General features: G+C 40.4%; 1 protein-coding gene across 4 annotated transcripts in view; it reads right to left on the bottom strand.

Moving 5' to 3' along the window:
- The window catches only part of SCAMP1 (secretory carrier membrane protein 1), a 149,688-nt gene that overhangs the window by 87,072 nt on the left and 40,135 nt on the right, over window positions 1–22,481 (bottom strand). For 2 of the 4 annotated variants that reach the window (XM_069595366.1, XM_070292485.1), the window contains exon 2: window positions 22,217–22,294. The exons of the other annotated variants lie outside the window; for them this stretch is intronic. In XM_069595366.1, coding sequence (XP_069451467.1) covers window positions 22,217–22,294 — 78 coding nt within the window. The remainder of the gene's footprint in view (window positions 1–22,216; window positions 22,295–22,481) is intronic. 4 annotated transcript variants of the gene reach the window in all.

The raw sequence follows: 22,481 nt of genomic DNA, 5'->3' as shown, positions 1-22,481 counted from the left end.
GCCGTCGCTGCCTGGCACTCTAGGCCACCCCCTGACCTCAGACGTGGGGTAGCTCTTGGCCACGCTTAGTGCACCGGCCCGCCGCCGCCACCTGCGCTTAGTGTTTAGAGCTAGTATTTTATATATCTGAGGTAATAGTTGCTGAGGGTATAGCAATGATGAGAAGTGCTGGAGAAGCACAAATCTCTAATAATACTAACATTAACCTGATGTATCCCAATAATTTCTTCAAATTTGTCAATGCTAGCTAAATCTCTACCCAGCTCTGGAACCAGTATTTTCATCAGCCACAATATGCGTGATTAGCCACCTCAAGCTGAGTATAGCTCTTGTCATTATTAACAACCTGCTCTGATAATGGCTCCAGAGTCTTTTCCAACTTTTCACATCTGCACATATGAATAAAAAGAAAAGTAAAACAATCCACTCAACATTTTCATTTACAGCCAACACAGCAGAACACATTTGTAGAGACACCTCTGATTTGCAATACCTAAAAATACTGTTCAAAATTGGGAAGGGAGTGCATCAAGGCTGCATATTACCACCCTGCTTACTTAACTTATATGCAGAGTACATCATGAGAAATGCTGGGCTGGATGAATCACCAGATGGAATCAAGCTTCCTGGGAGAAATATCAATAACTTCAGATATGTAGACCTTATGGCAGAAAGTGAAGAAGAACTAAAGTGCCTCTTGATGAAAGTGAAAGAAAAGAGTGAAAAAGCTGGCTTAAAACTCAACATTCCAGCTATACTACAAAGTAACAGTCACCAAGACAGTATGGTACTGGCACAAAGACAGAAATATAGATCAATGGAACAAAATAGAAAGTCCAGAGATAAATCCATGCACCTATGGACACCTTATCTTTGACAAAGGAGCCAAGGATATACAGTGGAGAAAAGACAATCTCTTTAACAAGTGGTGCTGGGAAAACTGGTCAACCACTTGTAAAAGAATGAAACTAGAACACTTTCTAACACCATACACAAAAATAAACTCAAAATGCATTAAAGATCTAAATCTAAGACCAGAAACTATAAAATTCCTAGAGGAAAACAAAGGTAAAACACTCTGACGTAAATCACAGCAGGAGCCTCTATGACCCACCTCCCAGAATAATGGAAATAAAAGCAAAAATAAACAAATGGGACCTAATTAAACTTAAAACCTTTTGCACAACAAAGGAAACTATAAGCAAGGTGAAAAGACAGCCTTCAGAATGGGAGAAAATAATAGCAAATGAAGCAACTGGCAAAGAATTAATCTCAAAAATATACAAGCAGCTTGTACAGCTCAATACCAGAAAAAGAAATGACCCAATCAAAAAATGGGCCAAAGAATTAAACAGACATTTCTCCAAAGAAGTCATACAGATGGCTAACAAAAACATGAAAAGATGCTCAACATCACTCATTATCAGAGAAATGCAAATCAAAACCACAATGAGGTGCCATCTCACGCCAGTCAGAATGGATGCTATCAAAAAGTCTAAAAACAATAAATGCTGGAGAGGATTGGAGAAAAAGGAACCCTCTTACATTGTTGGTGGGAATGCGAACTAATACAGCCACTATGGAGAACAGTGTAGAGATTCCTTTAAAAACTGGCAAAAGAATTGCCATACAACCCAGCAATACCACTGCTGGGCATACATACCGAGGAAATCAGAATTGAAAGAGACACGTGTACCCCAATGTTCATTGCAGCACTGTTTACAATACCCAGGACATGGAAGCAACCTAGATATCCATCGGCAGACGAATGAGTAAGAAAGCTGTGGTACATATACATAATGGAATATTACTCAACCATTTAAACGAATGTATTCGATCAGTTCTAATGAGGTGGATGAAACTGGAGCCTATTATACAGAGTGAAGTAAGTCAGAAAGAAAAACACCAATACAGTATATTAACACATATATATGGAATTTAGAAAGATGGCAATGATGACCCTATATGCGAGACAGCAAAAGAGACACAGATGTAAAGAACAGACTTTTGGACTCTGTGGGAGAAGGTGAGGGTGGGATGATTTGAGAGAATAGCATTGAAACATGTATATTATCATATGTGAAACAGATCACCAGTCCAGGTTCAATCCATGAGGCAGGGTGCTCAGGGCTGGTGTGCTGGGATGACCCTGAGGGATGGGATGGGGAGGGAGGTAGGAGGGTGGGTCAGGATGGGGAACACATGTACACCCATGGCTGATTCATGTGAATGTATGTCAAAAACCACCCCAATATTGTAAAGTAATTAGCCTCCAATTAATATAAATTTAAAAAAAAACCCTCAACATTCCAAAAACTAAGATGGCATCCAGTCCCATCACTTCATGGCTAACAGATGGGGTAAAAAATGGAAACAGTGACAGACTTTATTCTCTTGGGCTCCAAAATCACTGAGGATGGTGATTACAGCCAGGAAATTAAAAGATGCTTGCTCCTTGGAAGAAAAGCTATGAAAAACCTAGACAGCATATTAAAAAGCAGATTGATCACTTTGCCAACAAAGGTCTGTATAGTCAAAACTACAGTTTTTCCAATAGTGATGTACAGATGTGAAAGCTGGACCATAAAGAAAGCTGAGTGCCAAAGTATTGATGCTTTTGAATTGTGGTGCTGGAGAAGATGTGGGAGTTTCTTGGGCTGCAGGGAGATCAAACCAGTCAATCCTAAAGGAAATCAACCCTGAATATTCACTGATGAAGGACTGATGCTAAAGCTGAATCTCCAATAATTTGGCCACCTGATGTGAACAACCAACTCATTGGAAAAGACCCTGAAGCTGGGAAAAACTCAGATCAGGAGAAGGGGGTGACACAGAATGAGATGGTTGGATGGTATCATCAACTCAATGGACATGAATCTGAGCAAACTTCAGGAGACAGTGAAGGACAGGGAAGACTGGCATGTTGCAGTCCATGGGTTGCAAAGAGTTGGACACGACTGAGCAACTGAACAGGAATAACAAAAATCCTGAATCAAATTTCATTTAAATAATATTATAAATACCTGACTAAGCTAACACGAAATCCTGAGAGGCCAGAAAGTAGATAAAACTGTGAATCCAAACAAAGAAGAGCCTTGATGTCATCTCATTAACAAAATCACTAGAATTCAATAAACTAGAGACAAAGCTTGGGAGTCCATGCAAGGTAAAAATCAATCTGAGATCACTACGTAAAGCCAGGACTTCTAAAAAAGCCAACATTCTCAGTGGACAAGCAAAAGAGCAGCTTCACAAAAAAGAAACCGTATAAATACTTGCCTCTCTTGCTCTTGACTCTGCATAGGAAAGGAAAAAATAAAAATAAAAATCTTCCTCAAGAACTAGTAATCCTAAACTGCCACGCTGAAAACTTGAGGCCATGTTTCACACTACAGACAAAATATTCCAAGTTGAAATTTTCATTTCAAGATAATCTAGGTTTGCAAGTATCTGGCGAAAGTAGAGGAACACACTTTAGAACTAAGCTTCAAAGAATTTTCACAGCTCAACCTCCAAGTAACTTTGACTCCTTATTTAAATACAGAAGGAAGCAAGTCATCATGAGCAAAGATCTACAGATCCACAAACTAAAAAGTAAGACGAGAGATACTGGAATAATACAAATGGAACTTACAGAAATGAAAACTATAATAATTAAAATTATAAATTTAATAGACAAAAATGAAACAGCAGACTTCACAAAGATGAAGTGATAATTAGGGAAATGGAATTGGGTCTAAAGAAACTGCACAGAATGTAGTAGAAAGACAAGGCGGCAAAGGAAAATGTGAAACATTAGGAGAAATGAGAAGAGAGTGGGAAGATGTGATCAAGAGTTCCACAGGAAGCAAACAGAGAAAATGAGGGAGAATCGGTGTTCAAAGGAATCGTGAGGACACTAATACTTGGACTCCAAACTCCAAAACCTACACCAGGTTTTTTAAAAGCTAAGAGCTAGACACGCTAGAGTGGAAGAGTAAACCGGAAGAGACCTTAAAACCACAAAAACCACGGAGGTGTGACCAAGACGAGAGAGGAGGACGACCTTCAGCTCACCTCCTCCCATGAGCACCACCAAAGTGACAACTATCTACACACCAGCTCTTGAAGAAACGACCTGAAGGCCAGCAGAGATCTTCTGCCACTAAAGATACAAAGATGAACCACAACAAAACATGGAGAAGGGGCGGAGCTGCGGTATAGTCAAGACCCACAACCCCGCGTAGGCAACCCACAAACAGAAGGACAAGCACAACTGCAGAGGTTCTTCCCAAGGAGTGAGGTGACCCAGCCCCACCTCAGGTGCCCCACCGTGAGGGTCCTGCACTGGGAGGACAAGCCCCAAGAACATTCGGGGCCAGCAGGGCTCACTTTCAGGACAGGCAGAGGGCCGCAGCAAACAGACTCCTCTCTCAAAGGACTCACACAAAATGTCACCTGCTCCAAGACCCAGGGCAGAAGCAGCAACCTGAAAGCCAGAGAGTTAATTCCTAGGCTGGTTGATAAGAAGTCCGGGGGCCCACCCCCACCCCCACCCCCACCCGGAGGAGGAGAAATGGGTCCAGGGCTCTTGAGGAGGAGAAAAAGACAACTTTTTCTCCTACAGTGCTTTGTTACTTTTCTTTAAGCTCAGAGCTAATGATTACAACAAAACAACTCATCCTAGGGTCTGTTTCTCCTTAAGCTCTGCACCAATGACTAGTATAACAACAATGTATCTTGCTTGAGGACATGTTTCTCCTTCTTAACAAGAACCTTCTGTCTTAATCCTATCTTAAGACGGTATGTTGTGGGAGTGGGTCTGGTAAGACCTTTCTACTGTTAGTTCTAATCTTGTTAATTTAAGATGTGTGTTGTGGTCTGGTAAAAGTATATAAGGCCTTGATAAAGACTGGGGAGTGGGGGCATTCTCTGCCCCCTTCTGATGTCTATGTCAGAAGCTTTCTCTGTCCTTTCTCACTGTAATAAAACTTCTAACACACAAGAGCTCTGAGGATTCAAGCCTGGTCCCTGGTCCCAAAGCTAAATCTTCTTCAGAGATCAAGAATCCAACATCGTTCACTATAAGCTATCAAAAGGAGACTGGGTCAGACCCACTTACTCCTAGAAGAGCCTTCCAGAGTGAGGGGAGGCAACTGGGCCTCACCCTGGGGATACAGATGCTGATGGCAGCCGTTTGGGGGAACGCACTGTATGGTTTCCCAGTGGTCATGTATGGATGTGAGAGTTGGACTATAAAGAAAGCTGAGCGCTGAAGAATTGATGCTTTTGAACTGTGGTGCTAGAGTAGACTCTTGAAAGTCTTGGACTACAAGGAGATCCAACCAGTCCATCCTAAAGGAAATCAGTCCTGGGTGTTCATTGGAAGGACTGATGTTGAAGCTGAAATTCCAATACTTTGGCCACCTGATGTGAAGAGCTGTCTCATTTGAGAAGATCCTGATGCTGGGAAAGATTGAGGGCACGAGGAGAAGGGGGTGACAGAGGATGAGATGGTTGGATAGCATCACCGACTCGATGGACATGGGTTTGGATGAACTCCGGGAGTTGGTGATGGACAGGGAGGCCTGGCGTGCTGCGATTCATGGAGTCTCAAAGAGCTGGACATGACTGAGCAACTGAACTGAACTATATCATCCTATCACGAGGACACTGGTGCTGGCAAGCACCATATTAGAATCCTCTCTCTGGCTGCTTAGTGTCAGCACCTGGACCTGCCCACCAGCAGGCCAGCTGCCCTAGGGCCCCCGCAGTCCCAGCTGCCATGGGACACAGACAAGTTCACCATAAGGCCCAGAAACATCAGCAGATGAATGGATAAAGAAGATGTGGTACATAAAACCATGGAATATTACTTGGTCATAAAAAAGAATGCAATCTTGCCATCTGCGACATGGACAGACCTAGAGGCTGTTGTGCTAAGTGAAACAAGTCAGTCAGAGAAAGATAAATACTGTGTGAGTTCACTTGTATGTGGAATCTCAAAAATGAAACAAGTGAACATACAAAATAAAATCGAAACAGACTCATAAATACAGAGAACAGGTAGCTGCCAGAGAGGAGAGGGGAAAGACAAAAATAGGTCAGGGAGATTAAGAGGCATGAACTTCCAGTTACAAAGAATAGGGGTCAGGGTATAAAACGTAGAGTGGGGCAGTCAGTCAATAACTATGCAATAACTTCGTGTGGTGACAGATGTTAAGTAGACCTACTGTGGTGAACATTTAATACTGAACCACTACACTGTATAATAGGAACTAAAGTAGTGTTGTAGGTCCAATGTATTTCAAAAACAAACTCATAGAAAAAGAGATCAGATTTGTGGTTGCCAGTAAAGGGGGGTGGTGAGGAACTGGATAAAAGTAGTTTAAAGGTACAAACTTCCAGTTACAAATAAGTACAAGGGATGTTATGTACAACACGATAAACATAAGTAACACTGCCGCAGGCTATAGATGAAAGCTGCTAGAGTAAATCCCAAGAATTCTCTTCATAAGGAAAAAAATATTTTTTCTATTTCTTTCACTTGGTATCTATTTGAGATGAATGTTTACTAAATTTGATGTGTTAATCACTGCATGATATGTCTTTTTTTTTTTTGGCTGCACCACATGCAGGATCTTAGTTCCCCAACTAGGGATTGAACCCTGCATTGGCAGCACAGAGTCCTAACCACTGGACCACCAGGGAACTCCTATAAGTCAAATTATGCTGTACAGTGTCATAAGTCAAAGTGAAACAAAGAGTTAGTCATGCAGTCGTGCGACTCTTTGCGACCCCATGGAATGTAGCCCACAAGGCTCCTCTGTCCATGGGATTCTCCATGCAAGAATACTGGAGTGGGGTGCCACTTCCTCCTCCAAGGGATCTTCCCACCCCGGGAGTGAACTCGGGTCTCTCGCATTGCAGGCAGACTCTTTATCAACTGAGCCACCAGGGAAGCCATATGCCAACTGTATCTCAATAAAACTGGAAGAAGAAGGAGGGGGAAAAACAAGAAAGACACAATGCCTGCACAAAGGGATGCCAGTAAGAGCGAGCCATTTCTCAATAGCAACAAGGGGAGCCCAGGTAGAAGGTGCCAAGTTGATGAGAGGAAGTAACTGTCAATGTCAGCCTCCAAATCCACTGAAATTAGCTTCTGAGAACCAAGGTGAATAAATAGTTATAAATATTAAAAGAGCTTCTACTGTTAGGTAGGAAGTTTGGCATGAGCAATGAGCGATGGCCTAGCGGAAAAGGAGGCTAGCTGATCTCTAAACCCAGACTCTGCCCAGGACAGCCCACAGTGGATACAAACTAACCACAGGGGCTTCCTCAAGTGACCTTAGGCAGCTAGGAGCCCATTAACTTCATATTCTAGACACATATACATCTGATTATAACAGACTGAATTATAAGAAGACATGCACAGCAGAGCCTGCTGTTAGGTAACTTGGAACTGTCAATCGGCCTTGAGTGTATGCCCATTTGCATTCCCTTTCTTGATTGGTGGTGGGTACAAGTCCTATTTTGCACAGGGCACAACCAAAGGAGGAGACAGGAAGTATAAAAAAAGGGAAGCTGAACCGGATTGTGATGAGGACTCCTTTGGGGTTGGCCTGCTTCTATGTCTTCAGAGTGTTTGTTTAATAAAAGATCTATCTGCTTGAGCTATAACTGAACTGTAACTTGTCTGTTGTTTTAAAACCTTTTAGCCTGTTCTTCCAAATTTTTGTTGCAATGAGACAAGAACCAAGGGAGAGAAATAAACGAACCTGACACTACCAACAGACCCTCACTAAAGGAACTCCTATTTTTAGGAATAGGAAAACTAGTACCAGAAGGAATATTTGAGATGCAGGAAGTAGCATCTTTCTGCCTCAATGGACACTTCTGAGTATATCATCTTCATTTTATACACATCAAAACTGAAGATACAGAAGGAAAGTCAACCTATCTGTAGAAAAAAAAAAAAAATCCTCTAGTGCGCCTGGACACAGTAACCTCTTCTCCTGAAACTGTGTCACTGCTGCAGCAGCCTCTAGGAAAGCCTGAAGTGTTGGGAAAAGTGCAGCAGGTCCAAAGATGGAGAGAAAGAAAGAACTTTAGAGAAGCCAGAGAACAGGAGAGTCATGTTGGGTGCAGAGCTCTGGCCAGAGCAAGGCCATACACCCTTCTCCCATGGAGGATGAAATTCCACATAGTAAGAATAAACTAGGTTTCTTAAATCTTTGTAAAAGTTATAATTCTCTTATAATTTATATGGTTGTTGTTTCATATTTTAACACAAATTACACATCTACATTTGCCTATCGTGTGGCTTTGGAGACCTCAACCAGAACCAACAGATAAAAATTATAGAAAGACATATTTTCAGTAAGTAGAATTAAGAACATTATGATGATCACAGAACTACAACTTTGGAGAGACTTTTCTGTTATACAGTGAGCTCTTTGCATCAGAAATTCCAAAGGTGTTTCATTATTAAATAAATGAGTATATAAGATCCCTTTAAGGCATGGGAGGCCTACAAGCTGTCCTTATCATGCATAAAAAAATAATGCTCATTTTTTTGGTTTCTTTCCAGTGTTTGAAACATTTATTCAAGAAAATTCCTCCTTCCTTTTTCTGGCTCTTTCTCTTCCATCTGTGAGCCAATAACATTTCTAAGTATACTCATATCTAAAGCAATGTTTCTTTACATGTTCATAGATCTCCTGCATCAGAAAGCCCCAGTGCTCACTGAAAATGCAAACTCTAGGCCCCAGTATAGACAGCTTGATTCAAAAACTCAGGGGTTGAAGAGATGGGGTTTGTGTTTTCAAGGTGCTCACATTTAACGTGAGCTCTCCATGATGATCCTTATACCCCCTGAAATTTGAGAAATCCTCTCTGAGGGAACAAAAGTTTACCAGTTCTGTAAACCACTGTCTATTCTTTCACCTAATGGAGAGAATGCCAAAAGAAACCTAAAACTGTGCAGCCTCCTCTGACTTTATCAGTCTCCGACGGAGCAGACAGAACTGACTGAGGCATGCCCAACACAGATTCTCTTGTTATTACAGAGGTGAAAATTAAACATGCCAATGTCAGAATCAGAATAAGTAGAAATCATTTTTTCACAATATATGACCATTTTAAAACAAGGTTTTTAAAGATTAGAGTAACTGAGGGAGGTGGTATTATAATAGGAGAAAAGAAGGGATATACAAGAATGAGAGCTTTCAAAGAGAGAAAGGCACATAAAAGAAGAGAGGTGTGGCGAGACATATTCATTCATCAAACATTCACTGATCAATTACAACGTGCCATAAACAATTACAGACACTTGGGAGACATTAATGAACGTAACAGGCAAACATCCCTACCATCAGGAGCCTACATGCTAGCAATGGAAGATAAACAACGCATATGAATACGTATGTATAAAATTAAATACATTATAGAGTATTTTAGAAGGCAGTAAATTTTACGGAACAAAAACTGAATAGGATAAAGGGGTCATGGAAAGTTGAGTAGGGATAATTTTACAAAGGTGGCTGCTGCTGCTGCTAAGTCGCTTCAGTCGTGTCCAACTCTGTGGGGAAGCCAATATGCAAGCAAAGACTTTATGGAAGTGAAGAAGTCAGCTCTGCAGATACCTGGGGGAAGACCAGTTAAGGCAGAAGGAACAGCCAATACAAAGTCAGGAGAAGGACTAAGGCAGGCCAGAGTGCTGGGAAAGAATATCCAGGGAAGGGGTGAGAGATGCTACAGACTAGGTCATATGCTATGTTAAGGGTATCTGGTTTTACTTTGAAGAAAATCGAAAGCTAGTGAAGAACTCGAAGCAGGAGTCTGAAATGATCAACTTTTTCCCAAGGGATCTCACTGGCTACTGAACCAGAAACAGATTAAAGGTGGAAGGAGGGAGACTAGTCAAGAAACCACCATTGTAGCAATCCAGGCAAGGAAAGATGGCAGCTCAAGCCAAGTAGTGGCTATGGAAACCAGGCATCAGATCTGTATGTATCTGAAAGAGAGAGCCAACAGGATTCCTGGACAGAAATGTGATGTGTAAGGAAACGGAAATAACGAAATACCACCAAGGTATTCACCTAAGTAACTAACAGGATAGAAATAAGAAAGACTGAAAATGAGCAGGATTCCAGTGAGGGGGCTCAGTTCAGTACTGGATAAGTTGAATTTGCAATTTCTAAGACAGCCATGGCAGACGTATCTAGTACACAGCTGAATACATGAATGTGGGGTTCAGAACAGAGGTCTGTGCATTTACAGATGTAAATTTGGGAGTCATCAACACAAAGATGGTATTTAAAGCTATAAGATTTGATGAAATAACGATCTGAATGATCAAAGAGAAGAGAAGCAAAGTCTGGCACACTTCAATACTGGGCACACTTCAATACTGCGGGTAAAGGATCAGGGAAAGGCGAGAAATTAGCAAAGGAGACAGAGAATGAAAAACAAGTATTCTGAAAGCCACAGGAAGAAAGTTTACTAAGAATGAGATAGTGATCAGTTGTCAGAGCTGTTGATAGATGGGGAATAAGGGTGAAAATTCACCACCGGATTTAGCAATGTGGAAGTCACTGGCTACTTTGACAAATGCGTTTCGGTGGAGTGTAGGGAGCAAAAGCCTTCCTGAAATATTTTTAGGAGAAGGGCTTGCAGGATGAAAAAAAAAAAAGCAGACAACTTTTTAGAGGAGTTTTGCAGCAAATGGGAGCAGAAAAAGTTTTTCAGGAACAGAGATGTGAGAATTAGACTTGAAAGGGAAACGAAATCAAGGTAAAGTTTTGTTACAAAGTTACAGTAATCAAGAGAGTGTGAGACTGGTATAAGGACAGACACAGAAAATTAAATTGAATTTACAGTCCCCAAATATGCTCTTATATTGACAATCAATTGATGCTCATCAAGAGGGTCAAAATAATCCAATGGGGAAGAAAAGTCTTTTCAACAAATGGTGCCAGAACAAGTGGACAGCGACAGGCAAAAGAAAGAAGCTGGCGATCTATCTCATACCATCCACGAAAATTAATTCAAAACGGACCATAAACCTAAATGTAAGCACTAAAACTATACAACTCTTAGAAGGGATCTGAGAGTAACCTTCATGACCTTCAGTTAGGCAATGGCTTCTTACATATGACAACAAAAACAGAAGCAACGAAACAGAAAATAGACAAATCTCACATGAAAATTTAAAACTTGTGTGTGTCAAAGAACACTGTCAAAAAAATGAAAAAAGGGACTTCCCCGGCTGTCCAGTGCTTAACACTCTAATTACGAAGCGGGGGTTGTGGGTTCCATCCCCCATAAACAAACCTAGACGGCGCTTTAAAAAGCAGAGACATTACTTTGCCGACAAAAGTCCGTATAGTCAAAGCTATGGTTTTTCCAGGGGTCATGTATGAATGTGAGAGTTGGACCATAAAGGCTGAGTGTGGAATTGATGCTTTCAAACTGTGGTACTGGAGAAGACTTGAGAGTCTCCCTTGGGCTGCAAGAAACCAAATCAGCAAATCCTAAAGGAAATCAACCCTGAATATTCACTAAAAAGCATGATGATGAAGTTGAAGCTCGAATACTTTGGCCACCTGATGTGAAGAGCCAACTCATTGGAAAAGACATTGATGCTGGGAAAGATGGAGGGCAAGAGGAGAAGGGGACAACAGAGGCCAAAATGGTTGGACGGCATCACCAACTCGATGAACGTAAGTTTGAGCAAACTTTGGGAGATGGTGACGGACAGGGAAGCCTGGCATGCTGAAGTCCACAGGGTTGCAAAGAGCCAGACATGACTGAGCAAATGAACAACAACAAGCTCCATGTCTGCTACGCCTGTGGGCACTAGCTCCTGTGCATGCCTGGTGCTGCCAGGGTCCCGGGCCATCCAAGCAGCTGCACCACTTCCAGACCAAGTCCTCCAGGGCAGCCTCGGGAGCAGAGTCTATGGACGACTCACATACAGAGGTGGGGAAAACCACAACTGAACTCCAGGGGCAGTGTGGCTAAGGAAGAGGATCAACATTTCCATGAGCTGTACAAGCTGCGGATTAAACCCACATGATCAATTTGGCAAACTCTTTGTCCATCTCAGTCTTAGTTCAGTCGCTCAGTCAGGTCCAACTCTGCGACCCCATGGACTGCAGCACATCAGGCTTCCCTGTCCATCACCAACTCCCGGAGCTTGCTCAAACTCATTTCCATCGAATCTTTAATGCTATCCGACCATCTCATCCTCTGTCATCCCTTTCTCCTCCTGCCTTCAATCTTTCCCAGCATCAGGGTCTTTTCCAATGAGTCAGTCCTTCGCATTAGGTGGCCAAAGTACTGGAGCTTCAGCTTCAGCATCAGTCCTTCCAATGAATATTCAGCATTGATTTCCTTTAGGATTGACTGGTTTGATTATCCTCGCAGTCCAAGGGACTCTCAAGAGTTTTCTCCAACACTACAGTTCAAAAGCATCAATTCTTTGGCACTCAGCTTTCCTTATGGTCCAGCTCTCACATCCATACACGACTACTAGAAAAACCATGCTTTGACTACATGGACCTTTGGTGACAAAGTAATGTCTCTGCTTCCTAATATGCTGTCTAGGTTGATCATAGCTTTTCTTCCAAGAGGCAAGCGTCTTTGAATTTCATGGCTGCAGTCACCATCTGCAGTGATTTTGGGGCCCCCAAAAATAAAATCTCTCACTGTTTCCATTATTTCCCCATCTATTTGCCATGAAGTGATGGGATCAGATGCCATGATCTTAGTTTTCTGAATACTGAGATTTAAGCCAGCTTTTTCACTCTCCTCTTTCACTTTCATCTTTAGTTCCTCTTCACTTTCTGCCATAAGGGTGGTGTCATCTGCATATCTGAGGTTACTGATATTTCTCCCGGCAATCTTGATTTCAGCTTGTATTTCCTCCAGCCCAGCATTTCTCATGATGTACTCTGCATATAAATTAAATAAGCAGGGTGACAATATACAGCCTTGATGTACTCCTTTCCCAATTTGGAACCAGTCCATTGTTTTATGTCTGGTTCTAACTGCTTCTTGGCCTGCAACCAGATTTCTCAGGAGGCAGGTAAGGTGATCTGGTATTCCCACCTGTTGAAGAAATTTCCACAGTTTGTTGTGATCCACACAGTCAAAGGCTTTGGCATAATCAATAAAGCAGAAGTAGATGTTTTTCTGTAACTCTCTTGCTTTTTCTATCTGTACCTATGGAATACATAAAAGGACAATCAAAGTTCCCATGAAAGGAAAACACCCTAGCTCTGGCCGCTGTGGTCTTTGGAGGCAAGAACACACAAGCGTAGGGCCAGATTAGAGTCTGAGCTGTCCTCACAGCACTGCAGAGGCCAGCCCAGTAGTGGAGGGCATCCTAGGGAGGCAGAGGTGAACTGCCCTTCATGGCAAGGGCAAGGAAACTGCAGCTGAGATCCGAGAAAAACATTTATTATTATTCTTATATTTTGATTTGTTCTGTAATTGGTTCTGGATTTTTTCTTCTTTTTTCCTCTGATGCTGTGGTTGTTGATTTCATTATTAACCGTATTTAAGCTTTGGAGAACTTTTTTAAACCACATTTTTTATTTCCTTTATATTCTTCTAACTCTAGTTTGGCTCTCTGCAGTCCTGTGGGTTTTTTCCTTTTTCCTTTTTAAAATTTTTGTTTTTCTACGATACATAGAAAACCCTAAATATACTATCAGAAAATTACTAGAGATAATCAATAAATTTAATAAAGTTGTATGATCAATATCAACAAAATCAACACACAGAAATCACTTTTATACAGAATATATAGAAATCACATTTCTATACTTTAACAAACAAAAATCATAAAGAGAAATTAAGGAATCAATCCCTTTTGCCATTGCAACCAAAAGAATAAAATACCTAGGAATAAACCTACCTAAGGAGACAAAAGAACTGTATACAGAAAACCGTAGGACACTCATGAAAGAAATCAAAGATGACATCAACAGATGGGGAGCGATTCTATTTTCCTGGGTTGGAAGGATCAATATAGTGAAAATGACTAGACTATGAAAAGCAATCTACAGATTCAATACAATCCCTATCAAATTAGCAACGACATCTGTCACAGAACTAGAACAAAAAATTTCACAATTTATATGGAAAGACAAGAGACTCTGAATAACCAAAGCAATCTTGAGAAAGAAGAACAGAGCTGGAGGAATCAACCTTCCTGACTTCAGAATACACTACAAAGCTACAGTCATCAAGACAGTATGGTACAGGCACAAAAACAGAAATATACACCAATGCAACAACATAGAAAGCCCTGAGATAAACCCACACACCAATGGGCACCTTATCCTTAACAAAGGAGGCAAGAATATACAATGGAGAAAAGAGAGTCTCTTCAGTAAGTAGTGCTGGTAAAACTGGACAGCTACATGTAAAAGAAGGAAATTAAAACACTTCACAACACCATACAAAAAGATAAACTCGAAAATAAGTGTAAAATCAGAAACCATAAAACTCTTAGAGGAAAACGTAAGCATAACATTCTATGACATAAATCACAGCAAGATCCTCTATGAACCACCTCCAAGAGTAGTGGGGAAAAAAAAAAAAACAAGTGGGACCTAATTAAACCTAAAAGTTTTTGCACAGCAAAGGAAACTATAAACAAGGTGAAAAGACAGTCCTCAGAATGGGAGAAAATAATAGCAAATGAAACAACTGACAAAAAATTAATCTCCAAAATATACAAGCAGCTCAGGCAGCTCAATATAAAACAAACAAACAACCCAATTAAAGAGTGGACAGAAGATCTAAGCATACATTTCCCCAAAGAAGACATACAGATGGCTAATAAACACATGAAAAGATGTTCAAAATTGCGCAGGATTAGAGAAATGCAAGTCAAAACTACAATGAGATATCACCTCACACTGCTCAGAATAGCCATTATCAAAACAATAAATACAATAAAAACAATAAATACAAACAATAAACAATAAATGCTAGAGAGGGTGTGGAGAAGACAGAACTCTTGCACTGCTTGTGGGAATGCAAATTAAATGTAAAATGTAAGTAAATGTAAACCACTATGGAGGACATTATGGAGATTCTAAATAAACTAGAAATAAAAGTACCATATACCCCAACAATCCCACTACTGGGCATATACCCTGAGAGAACCATAACTGAAAAAGACACATTATCCCAATGTTCATTGCAGCACTATTTACAAGAGCAAGGACATGGAAGCAACCTAAGGGTCCATCAACAGATGAATGGATAATGAAGCCATGGTACATATACACAATGGAATATTACTGAGCCATAAAAAAGGAACGCATCTGAGTCAGTCCTAATGAGCTGGATGAACCTATCTGCAGGGCAGCAATGGAGATGCAGACATAGAGAACAGACTTTCAAACACAGAGTCAGGGAAAGAGAGAGTGGAACAAATGGAGAGAGCAGCATGGAAACATATACACTACTATGCGTAAACAGAGAGCCAGTGAGAATTTGCTGTGTGACTCCGGGAGCTCGACCCAGTGCTCTGTGACAATGCAGAGGGTGAGATGGGGGGGAGGCGGGAGGGTGGTTCCAAAAGGAGGGGACATATGTTTACCTGTGACTGATTCGTGTTGGTGTATGCAGAAACCAACACAATACTGTAAAGCAACTATCCATCAATTAAAAATAAAAATTTTTTTAAATTACAAAATACAAACAGCATTAGAAAGAGTAATAGTGAACCAAGAAGGAAACTTAAGAAAATGAAAAAAAAAATAGAGAAATAAGAGGCAATAATTCAGGGAGCAGTAGATGACACGCACAATAAGTCCTGGGACCCAATTATAATCTAATGACATGAGATTCAAATGATGACATGGAATATTTTTCATAGAAAGGAGGAAGACTGTCTAGAAGTAGCAACTAGAAATCAAGACAACACATACCCAAATTTTATGCCAGCTGTCTGAGAATAGTGAGAGAAAAAGCAGCTGGTTTTTGAGAAGGTTACAGGGGAAGCAGTGTCCTCATAGAAAGGCCAGGGCAAAGGATGAAACATTTGGAGAAAAACATAAAGATATAGGGGATTTTGGTGAAGTTGGACTCTGACTTCCAGAGAGCACAAGTAAAGTTTCAGGAATTAAGGAAACAGAAGGGTTCAGAATCAGTAATGTACAAAAGCATCATGAGGATTAAAATCCAAGAGATGAGAAAGAGTCTAGGGCCTCCTGTAGAGAATGACATAAATGAGAATCAAGGACATAGTGAGACTGGTCCTGATAAACTTAGAGTAGTCAAGTGTGGAGGGCAGGCAGGGATAAGTGTTCTGAAGGCTCCTTCTAAATGGGCATGAAGAGATATGAAGTCATACAGTCTTAACCCTAATGTGCCATCTTATTCCCAAGTGTGGCATACAAAACCTAAGATGAACCTCAATGATTCTCCCCTCCTCATGTTCATGTCTTAATATAATACCCTCTCCTTGAGTGTGTGCATGACCTGTGTATGCTTCTAATCAACAGAGTATGGTAACAATGACAGGTATCATTCCCGTGATCACATTATATAATAGAGGTACTCTATTTTAGTGTGACAGTGTGAGAAACTCTGCAGACTCTCTGAAATGAGTGGCCACGGTGGGGAAGCCCCTGTGGCAAGAAACCATGCAGCCTCTAGGAACTGTGGACAGCATCAAGGGCCTGGGGTGGTCTCCAGCTGATAGCCAGCCAACAGCCGGGGCCCGTAGCCATAGAACCACAAGGATATTAATTCTGCCAACAACCTGAGTGAGCATGGAAACGATCTTTCCCGTCAAGCCTTTGGATGAGAATGGAGCCCAGACAACACCTTGATCACAATCTTGTGAAACCCTGAACAAATGACCCAGTTAAGCTGTGTCCAAACTCCCGACCTATAGAAACGATAAAATAATAAATGTGTGCTTTTTCAAGCTGCTAAGTCTGTAGTAATTTGTTACATAACAGTAGAAAATGAATATATCTACTATGAGAGATTCATCTTGACCCATTAAAGGAGGTGAGGATAGTCTAGGGGAGCCAGGCTTATGACCACATAGTACCTCTTTACTCCATTAGGTCTAGGGGAGGTCATCTCAATGGGGTTGTGAGTCAGAAAGTAAATGACTTTAGCTGGAGCAAACAGCACATTGGAAGATAAGATTTAAAAGACAGTCAAGGGGAGAAGTCTGATGAGACTTTCTACTTTCTGCTCAATTTTTCTACAAACCTAAAACTGCTCTAAAAAGTAAACTAATAAAATTTTTTTTAAAAAAAGATACTGTGCTTAGTCGCTCAGTGGTTTCCAACTCTTTGAGATTCCATGGACTGCAGACCACCAGGCTCCTCTGTCCATGGGAATTCTCCAGGCAAGAATACTGGAATGGGTTGCCATGCCCTCCTCTTCTTCACAACCAAGGGATCGAACCCAGATCTCCCACATTGCAGGTGGATTCTTTAACATCTGAGCCACCAGCAAAGCCCAAGAATACTGGAGTTGGTAGTGTATCCCTTCTCCAGGGGATCTTCCCAACCTAGGAACTGATCCAGGGTCTCCTGCATTGCAAGCAGATTCTTTACCAGCTGAGCTACCAGGGAAGCAAAAAATGTACTTGGCATTCGTTATTCTTAACCCCATGAAATGTAGCCTGCCAGGCTCCTCTGTCCATGTAATTTTCCAGGGAAGAATACTGGAGTGGGTAGCCGTTCCCTTCTCCAGGGGATCTTCCCAACCCAGGGATCAAACCTGGGTCTCCCGTATGACACATTTCTAAGGAGTGAAGACCTAATCTGAACTCGGCCTTAAAAAAAAATAATTCTAGTCACAGCCAAAAAAAAAAAAAAAGATTTGAAGAGAAACTAGAGACAGGTAAGTAGATAGGCCATTGTATTATCTCACATGAGTACCTGAATTAGGACAGTTTAGTAGGAACGAAAAGGACAGACACATAATCTCTCCTGCAGGTATAAATGACAGGATGTGGCTACTGATTAGATGTAGGATAAGAAGCAGTTTGAGACAAAGACTCAGGTGCTTCCAGCCAATGACACTAGAAGGCAACAGTTATCATTAAATGAGACTAGAAACAAAGAAGGTTCCAGAAGGGACAGATTATGAGCTCCAAAAAAGAAGCAAAGGAGAAAGAAAAAAAAATTTACAGAAATGTATGCCAAAAGAAAATTAAAAGTTATTACAGTATAAAAATTGCTTTTGCAGTATTAAAAATAGGTAAACTACTATATACTATCGAGTCAGTTCCTAGAGCTAAAATTTTAATCCATTATCAGAAGAAAAGTTGACATTAGAAATTATTTAACTCAAATCTTCCTCTCTAGTTCCACTGTTACACATTTGGGGGGAAAAGAATGCACAAACAGATAGCTAAAGGGAAGTTGTGTATAGAGCAGGGAGCTCAACCTGGTATTCTGCAACAAGCAAGAGCGGTGGGATCTGGTGGGAGGTAGGAAGGAGGTTCTAGGCCAAGAGGGAGGGGACATGTGGATATCTATGACCGAGTCATGTAGATGTATGGCAGAAACCAACACAACACTGTAAAGCAATTATCATTCAATTAAAAATAAATTTTAAAAAAAAAGCCCAAAGAGGTTAGATGGCTTCCTAAAGGTAGCAACTAATTAGTGGCAGGGACTAGATTAGAATCCAGGTCTTATGATTCTCAGTCTATTCCATGTCCTGAATTGACTTAGTAAGAAGCAGTTCCTACTTACATAAATCAATTACCTATGTCCTTTATGGTCAGAAATGACCACCTGAGCATGCCAGTACTTGGAATTTTCTTCTCTTGGTTCTGCTGCAGATCTTGCTGCTTTATGTGACAGAAATCATAAATACCAACAACTAGCAGAACAGGAAGGAACCAAACAGCCTATCCCTGAAGGAAAACAGCATGACAGTAAACGAGGCCGTGAGAAACGGCACTGAGGATTTTACCAACAGTGCCCCACTCCCTCCACACACAGATAGCGCTGTCTCCGCACCCACACTTCAATGCGCGCCAGAAGAAATCCTGTCTGAAGCCATGAATGCCGCCACCGGTGGCTGAAGCTAGCTGAGGATCAAGTGGCAACAGGCATTTTAAACTGTTGCCTAATTTAAAAGGAAAACATTCCCCCTAAATATGTAACAATTCTCAAGGATGAACTAATTCTTCTAGTAATTTATATATTAAGTTTTAGAGGGTAAGCCAGGGAACCCATCATACTCAACATAATACCAGAGGTAAACTGCATTTTGAGTTCAAACAAAAAAAATTATTTCATAACCAAAGACTACCCTCCACTTCATAGCACATCTCAATTCAGACTACCACATTTACAGTATACTGCCAACCCTCAGTCTAAAAACCACATGGTATTTTATGAGGACCCCTTTCTCTGAAATTATATACAGCATGAATACAATACAAATTATTTAAATATTTATTACTTTCCTTAAAGTTTCCATTCAAACAGAAAACTAACTAAATATAAAAGGAAACCTAAAAAGAAAAATAAGAAAGACAGGAACTTTCCAAAGTCTTAACAAAGCTATACACTAATTCTGCTAAAGGATCTTCCTACTTGGCCTCAAGTAGTTCACCACACCCTTATGCAACAATCTAGAAGATTGCTTCACTTTCACAAATATTTTTCTATGACAAATATGGATAACAACAATCCACTAAAATAGTATTTGGAGTTCTAAAATATCACTTAAACCAATTATCCAAGTACACCTGCTCTGTCTTAGAAAATAGTCCCAGCTGCAGAAAAGGAGGGGAAACAAATTTCTAAAATCATACATTATGAAACAAAAGAATTCTGAAATTTTAAATTATTTCACCTGTGTTTTCCACAGTGTAAAAAGTTCAGTGCAAAATGCATCAGTGCTCTAACATCAATAATTTTCTTGGTTCTGACACTATATCATTGCTCATCAAATCTAAGAGAAGTTTCATTGTAAGCTGGCTGTTCTTCATTGCCTAGCTATTCTTCCAGAAAATCTTTCCTTGACTGTAAAGTCTTAAACATTTAAAATCATAATTTACATTTTTTTTCCTGGATTTATCTTCTTTGTGTAATTTTTAAAAATCCCAATTAGGTGAGAAAATTTCCATGACCAAGACTATACCTGCTATTTCTTAGGTATCTGCCTCTAAAGACAGCACTAGCAAAATGGAAAAGGCAAAAGCTTTAAAAAAAAAGATGAGTTATGTAAACCAGTTCTGCCACTTACTAGCTAGATGACTTGTGTGTGTGTTTCAGTTTCTTTATCAGTGAAAGGAAACAGAAAATATCCATGTTCAATGCTGTCATAAGAATTCGATAACATGGGTAAAAGCACAGGGCACCAAGTAGACAACTTGTTGAAGAACACTACTATTAACATTACCACAGAGAATAATCTAAAACGGCTACTGTAAAACGGTGACACATATTTTTTGCTAGTAAAATCTTCCCAAAAAGTATATAAAAATCTCTCTTTATTCATCCCCAGCAAATTTTAACAGTCATTCAAATCTCTACCCTCCAGAAATCATGTTAGAAGAATTACATACAGTGGAATAAAATATACCAGGCTCTTTTTCTTCCTTTCAACTGCTACCAAGTTGCAATCTTGTACTTTTTCACAGTTTTGTATAAGGTTGTGTCATATGACATTGCTATATTTACATGTCAACACTGGTCAACTGATTGGTCATTTCACAGGGTTCAATACGAAACTGACAGGCTCAATGAAAATTTAATGATCTCAGCCTGGGCTGCAGTTGCTACACAAAAACAGAGGCTGTTAAAATAAATGAGGACTTTGAAATAAAGTGAAATTTAAAAGTTCATCCTCCTTTTAGGGCTTTTATCTTGCACAAAGTTCTTCCTAAAACTAAAAAGTTAATACACCATGAAGATATTTCCAAGCAAAACCCTATATGATCTTCCAGAATTATTTTCTAGATTATGAAAAATATGATCTTCAGGAAGAGATGATGAAGTAAGGCTCTTTATGCTGACATGTAAATGCAAGCACGGAACTGAAGAACAATTTCAGGAGCTAACAACGTTTAAAACTAAGGGCCTCATGAGTGTGATATTTAAGCTAAAGGCTCAAATACAGGAGACAAAATTATTTGCCAGAGAATTTTTGAAAGAGAATTCTCAACCTATCTTCTGCTGCTGCTACTGCTGCTAAGTCGCTTCAGTCGTGTCCGACTCTGTGCAACCCCACAGACAGAAGCCCACCAGGCTCCCCCATCCCTGGGATTCTCCAGGCAAGAACACTGGAGTGGGTTGCCATTTCCTTCTCCAGTGCATGAAAGTGAAAAATGAAAGGGAAGTTGCTCAGTCATGTCCGACTCTTCGCGACCCCATGGACTGCAGCCTACCAGGCTCCTCCGTCCATGGAATTTTCCAGGCAAGAGTACTTCAGTAGTCCTCATAACTGGCTCACAATAAAAGTATCTAAAGGATGAAAGGAAAAACAAAAAACTGCCTTATGAGGGATTAGGGCCCTAACAGACACTGTAATAAAGTTGCCCAGCTGCTTCTAACATGCATTCAAGGTAGAGAACCCTGTCCTGAGGGTTTTTTCCATACTCCTTCATTTTATAAACCAAGACTTCATTTTAAGAAGATTAGGTTTCTAGGCCGGTTAAAGTTCCAGAGATTCTAGTCTACCAGAGGAGAAGGCTAGTCTTATTCAGAATCACCTAATTCAGATGACAATCATACAAATATTAACGGTACTGTTTTGTACAAACATCTCTGTAAGAAAATATCACCCTGTATTACCATGAAAACAACATGTATAGCAAAAAATCTCCCCCTGTTAAAAAAACTGTAGCAATACTAACATATTAGAGGGTTTATTGGAGAAGGCAATGGCAACCCACTCCAGTACTCTTGCCTGGAAAATCCCATGGACGGAGGAGCCTGGTAGGCTGCCGTCCATGAGGTCGCAAAGAGTCGGACACGACTGAAGCGACAGCAGCAGCAGCAGCAGAGGGTTTATTAGAAATTTGTAGAACCATCATGGTATTTTCAATTACTTGGAATATTCCTTTTTTTTTTTTTAAGAACTTGCTAAATTCTAAATAAAACACTAATAGCTTGTTTTATATAAATTTAACAATCAACTTAAAAGAAACCATAACTGAGCTATAAATCCCATTTAATTTCATTTTAATATTTAAAAGTAGTCCAATTAAGAATAGTCTTACTGTTCTAGAATCTGAGAATGGATTGTATTCATCAAGTCCTGGTGGGACATTTCTTGTCACTTGTGTAACTGATGGGTCCTGGAATAAAATTCAAAGGAGAAAAAAAGGTTACTTATCCTTTAAGACACATTTATATTTACAAAGCATTTGCTTTATCTGTACGTTTGGTCACCCCGTTAAGCTAACAGAGGAAAATAAAGAAGATTATCAGATTTACTCAGTTCCATTTCCACAAAGTTGAAATTTAAACCCACAGCCCTCACAC

This window comes from Ovis canadensis, chromosome 7, assembly GCF_042477335.2.
Source record: "Ovis canadensis isolate MfBH-ARS-UI-01 breed Bighorn chromosome 7, ARS-UI_OviCan_v2, whole genome shotgun sequence".
Lineage (NCBI taxonomy): Eukaryota > Metazoa > Chordata > Mammalia > Artiodactyla > Bovidae > Ovis > Ovis canadensis.
Note: the sequence above shows the minus strand (reverse complement) of the source record. Positions and strands in the feature narration are given on the sequence as shown.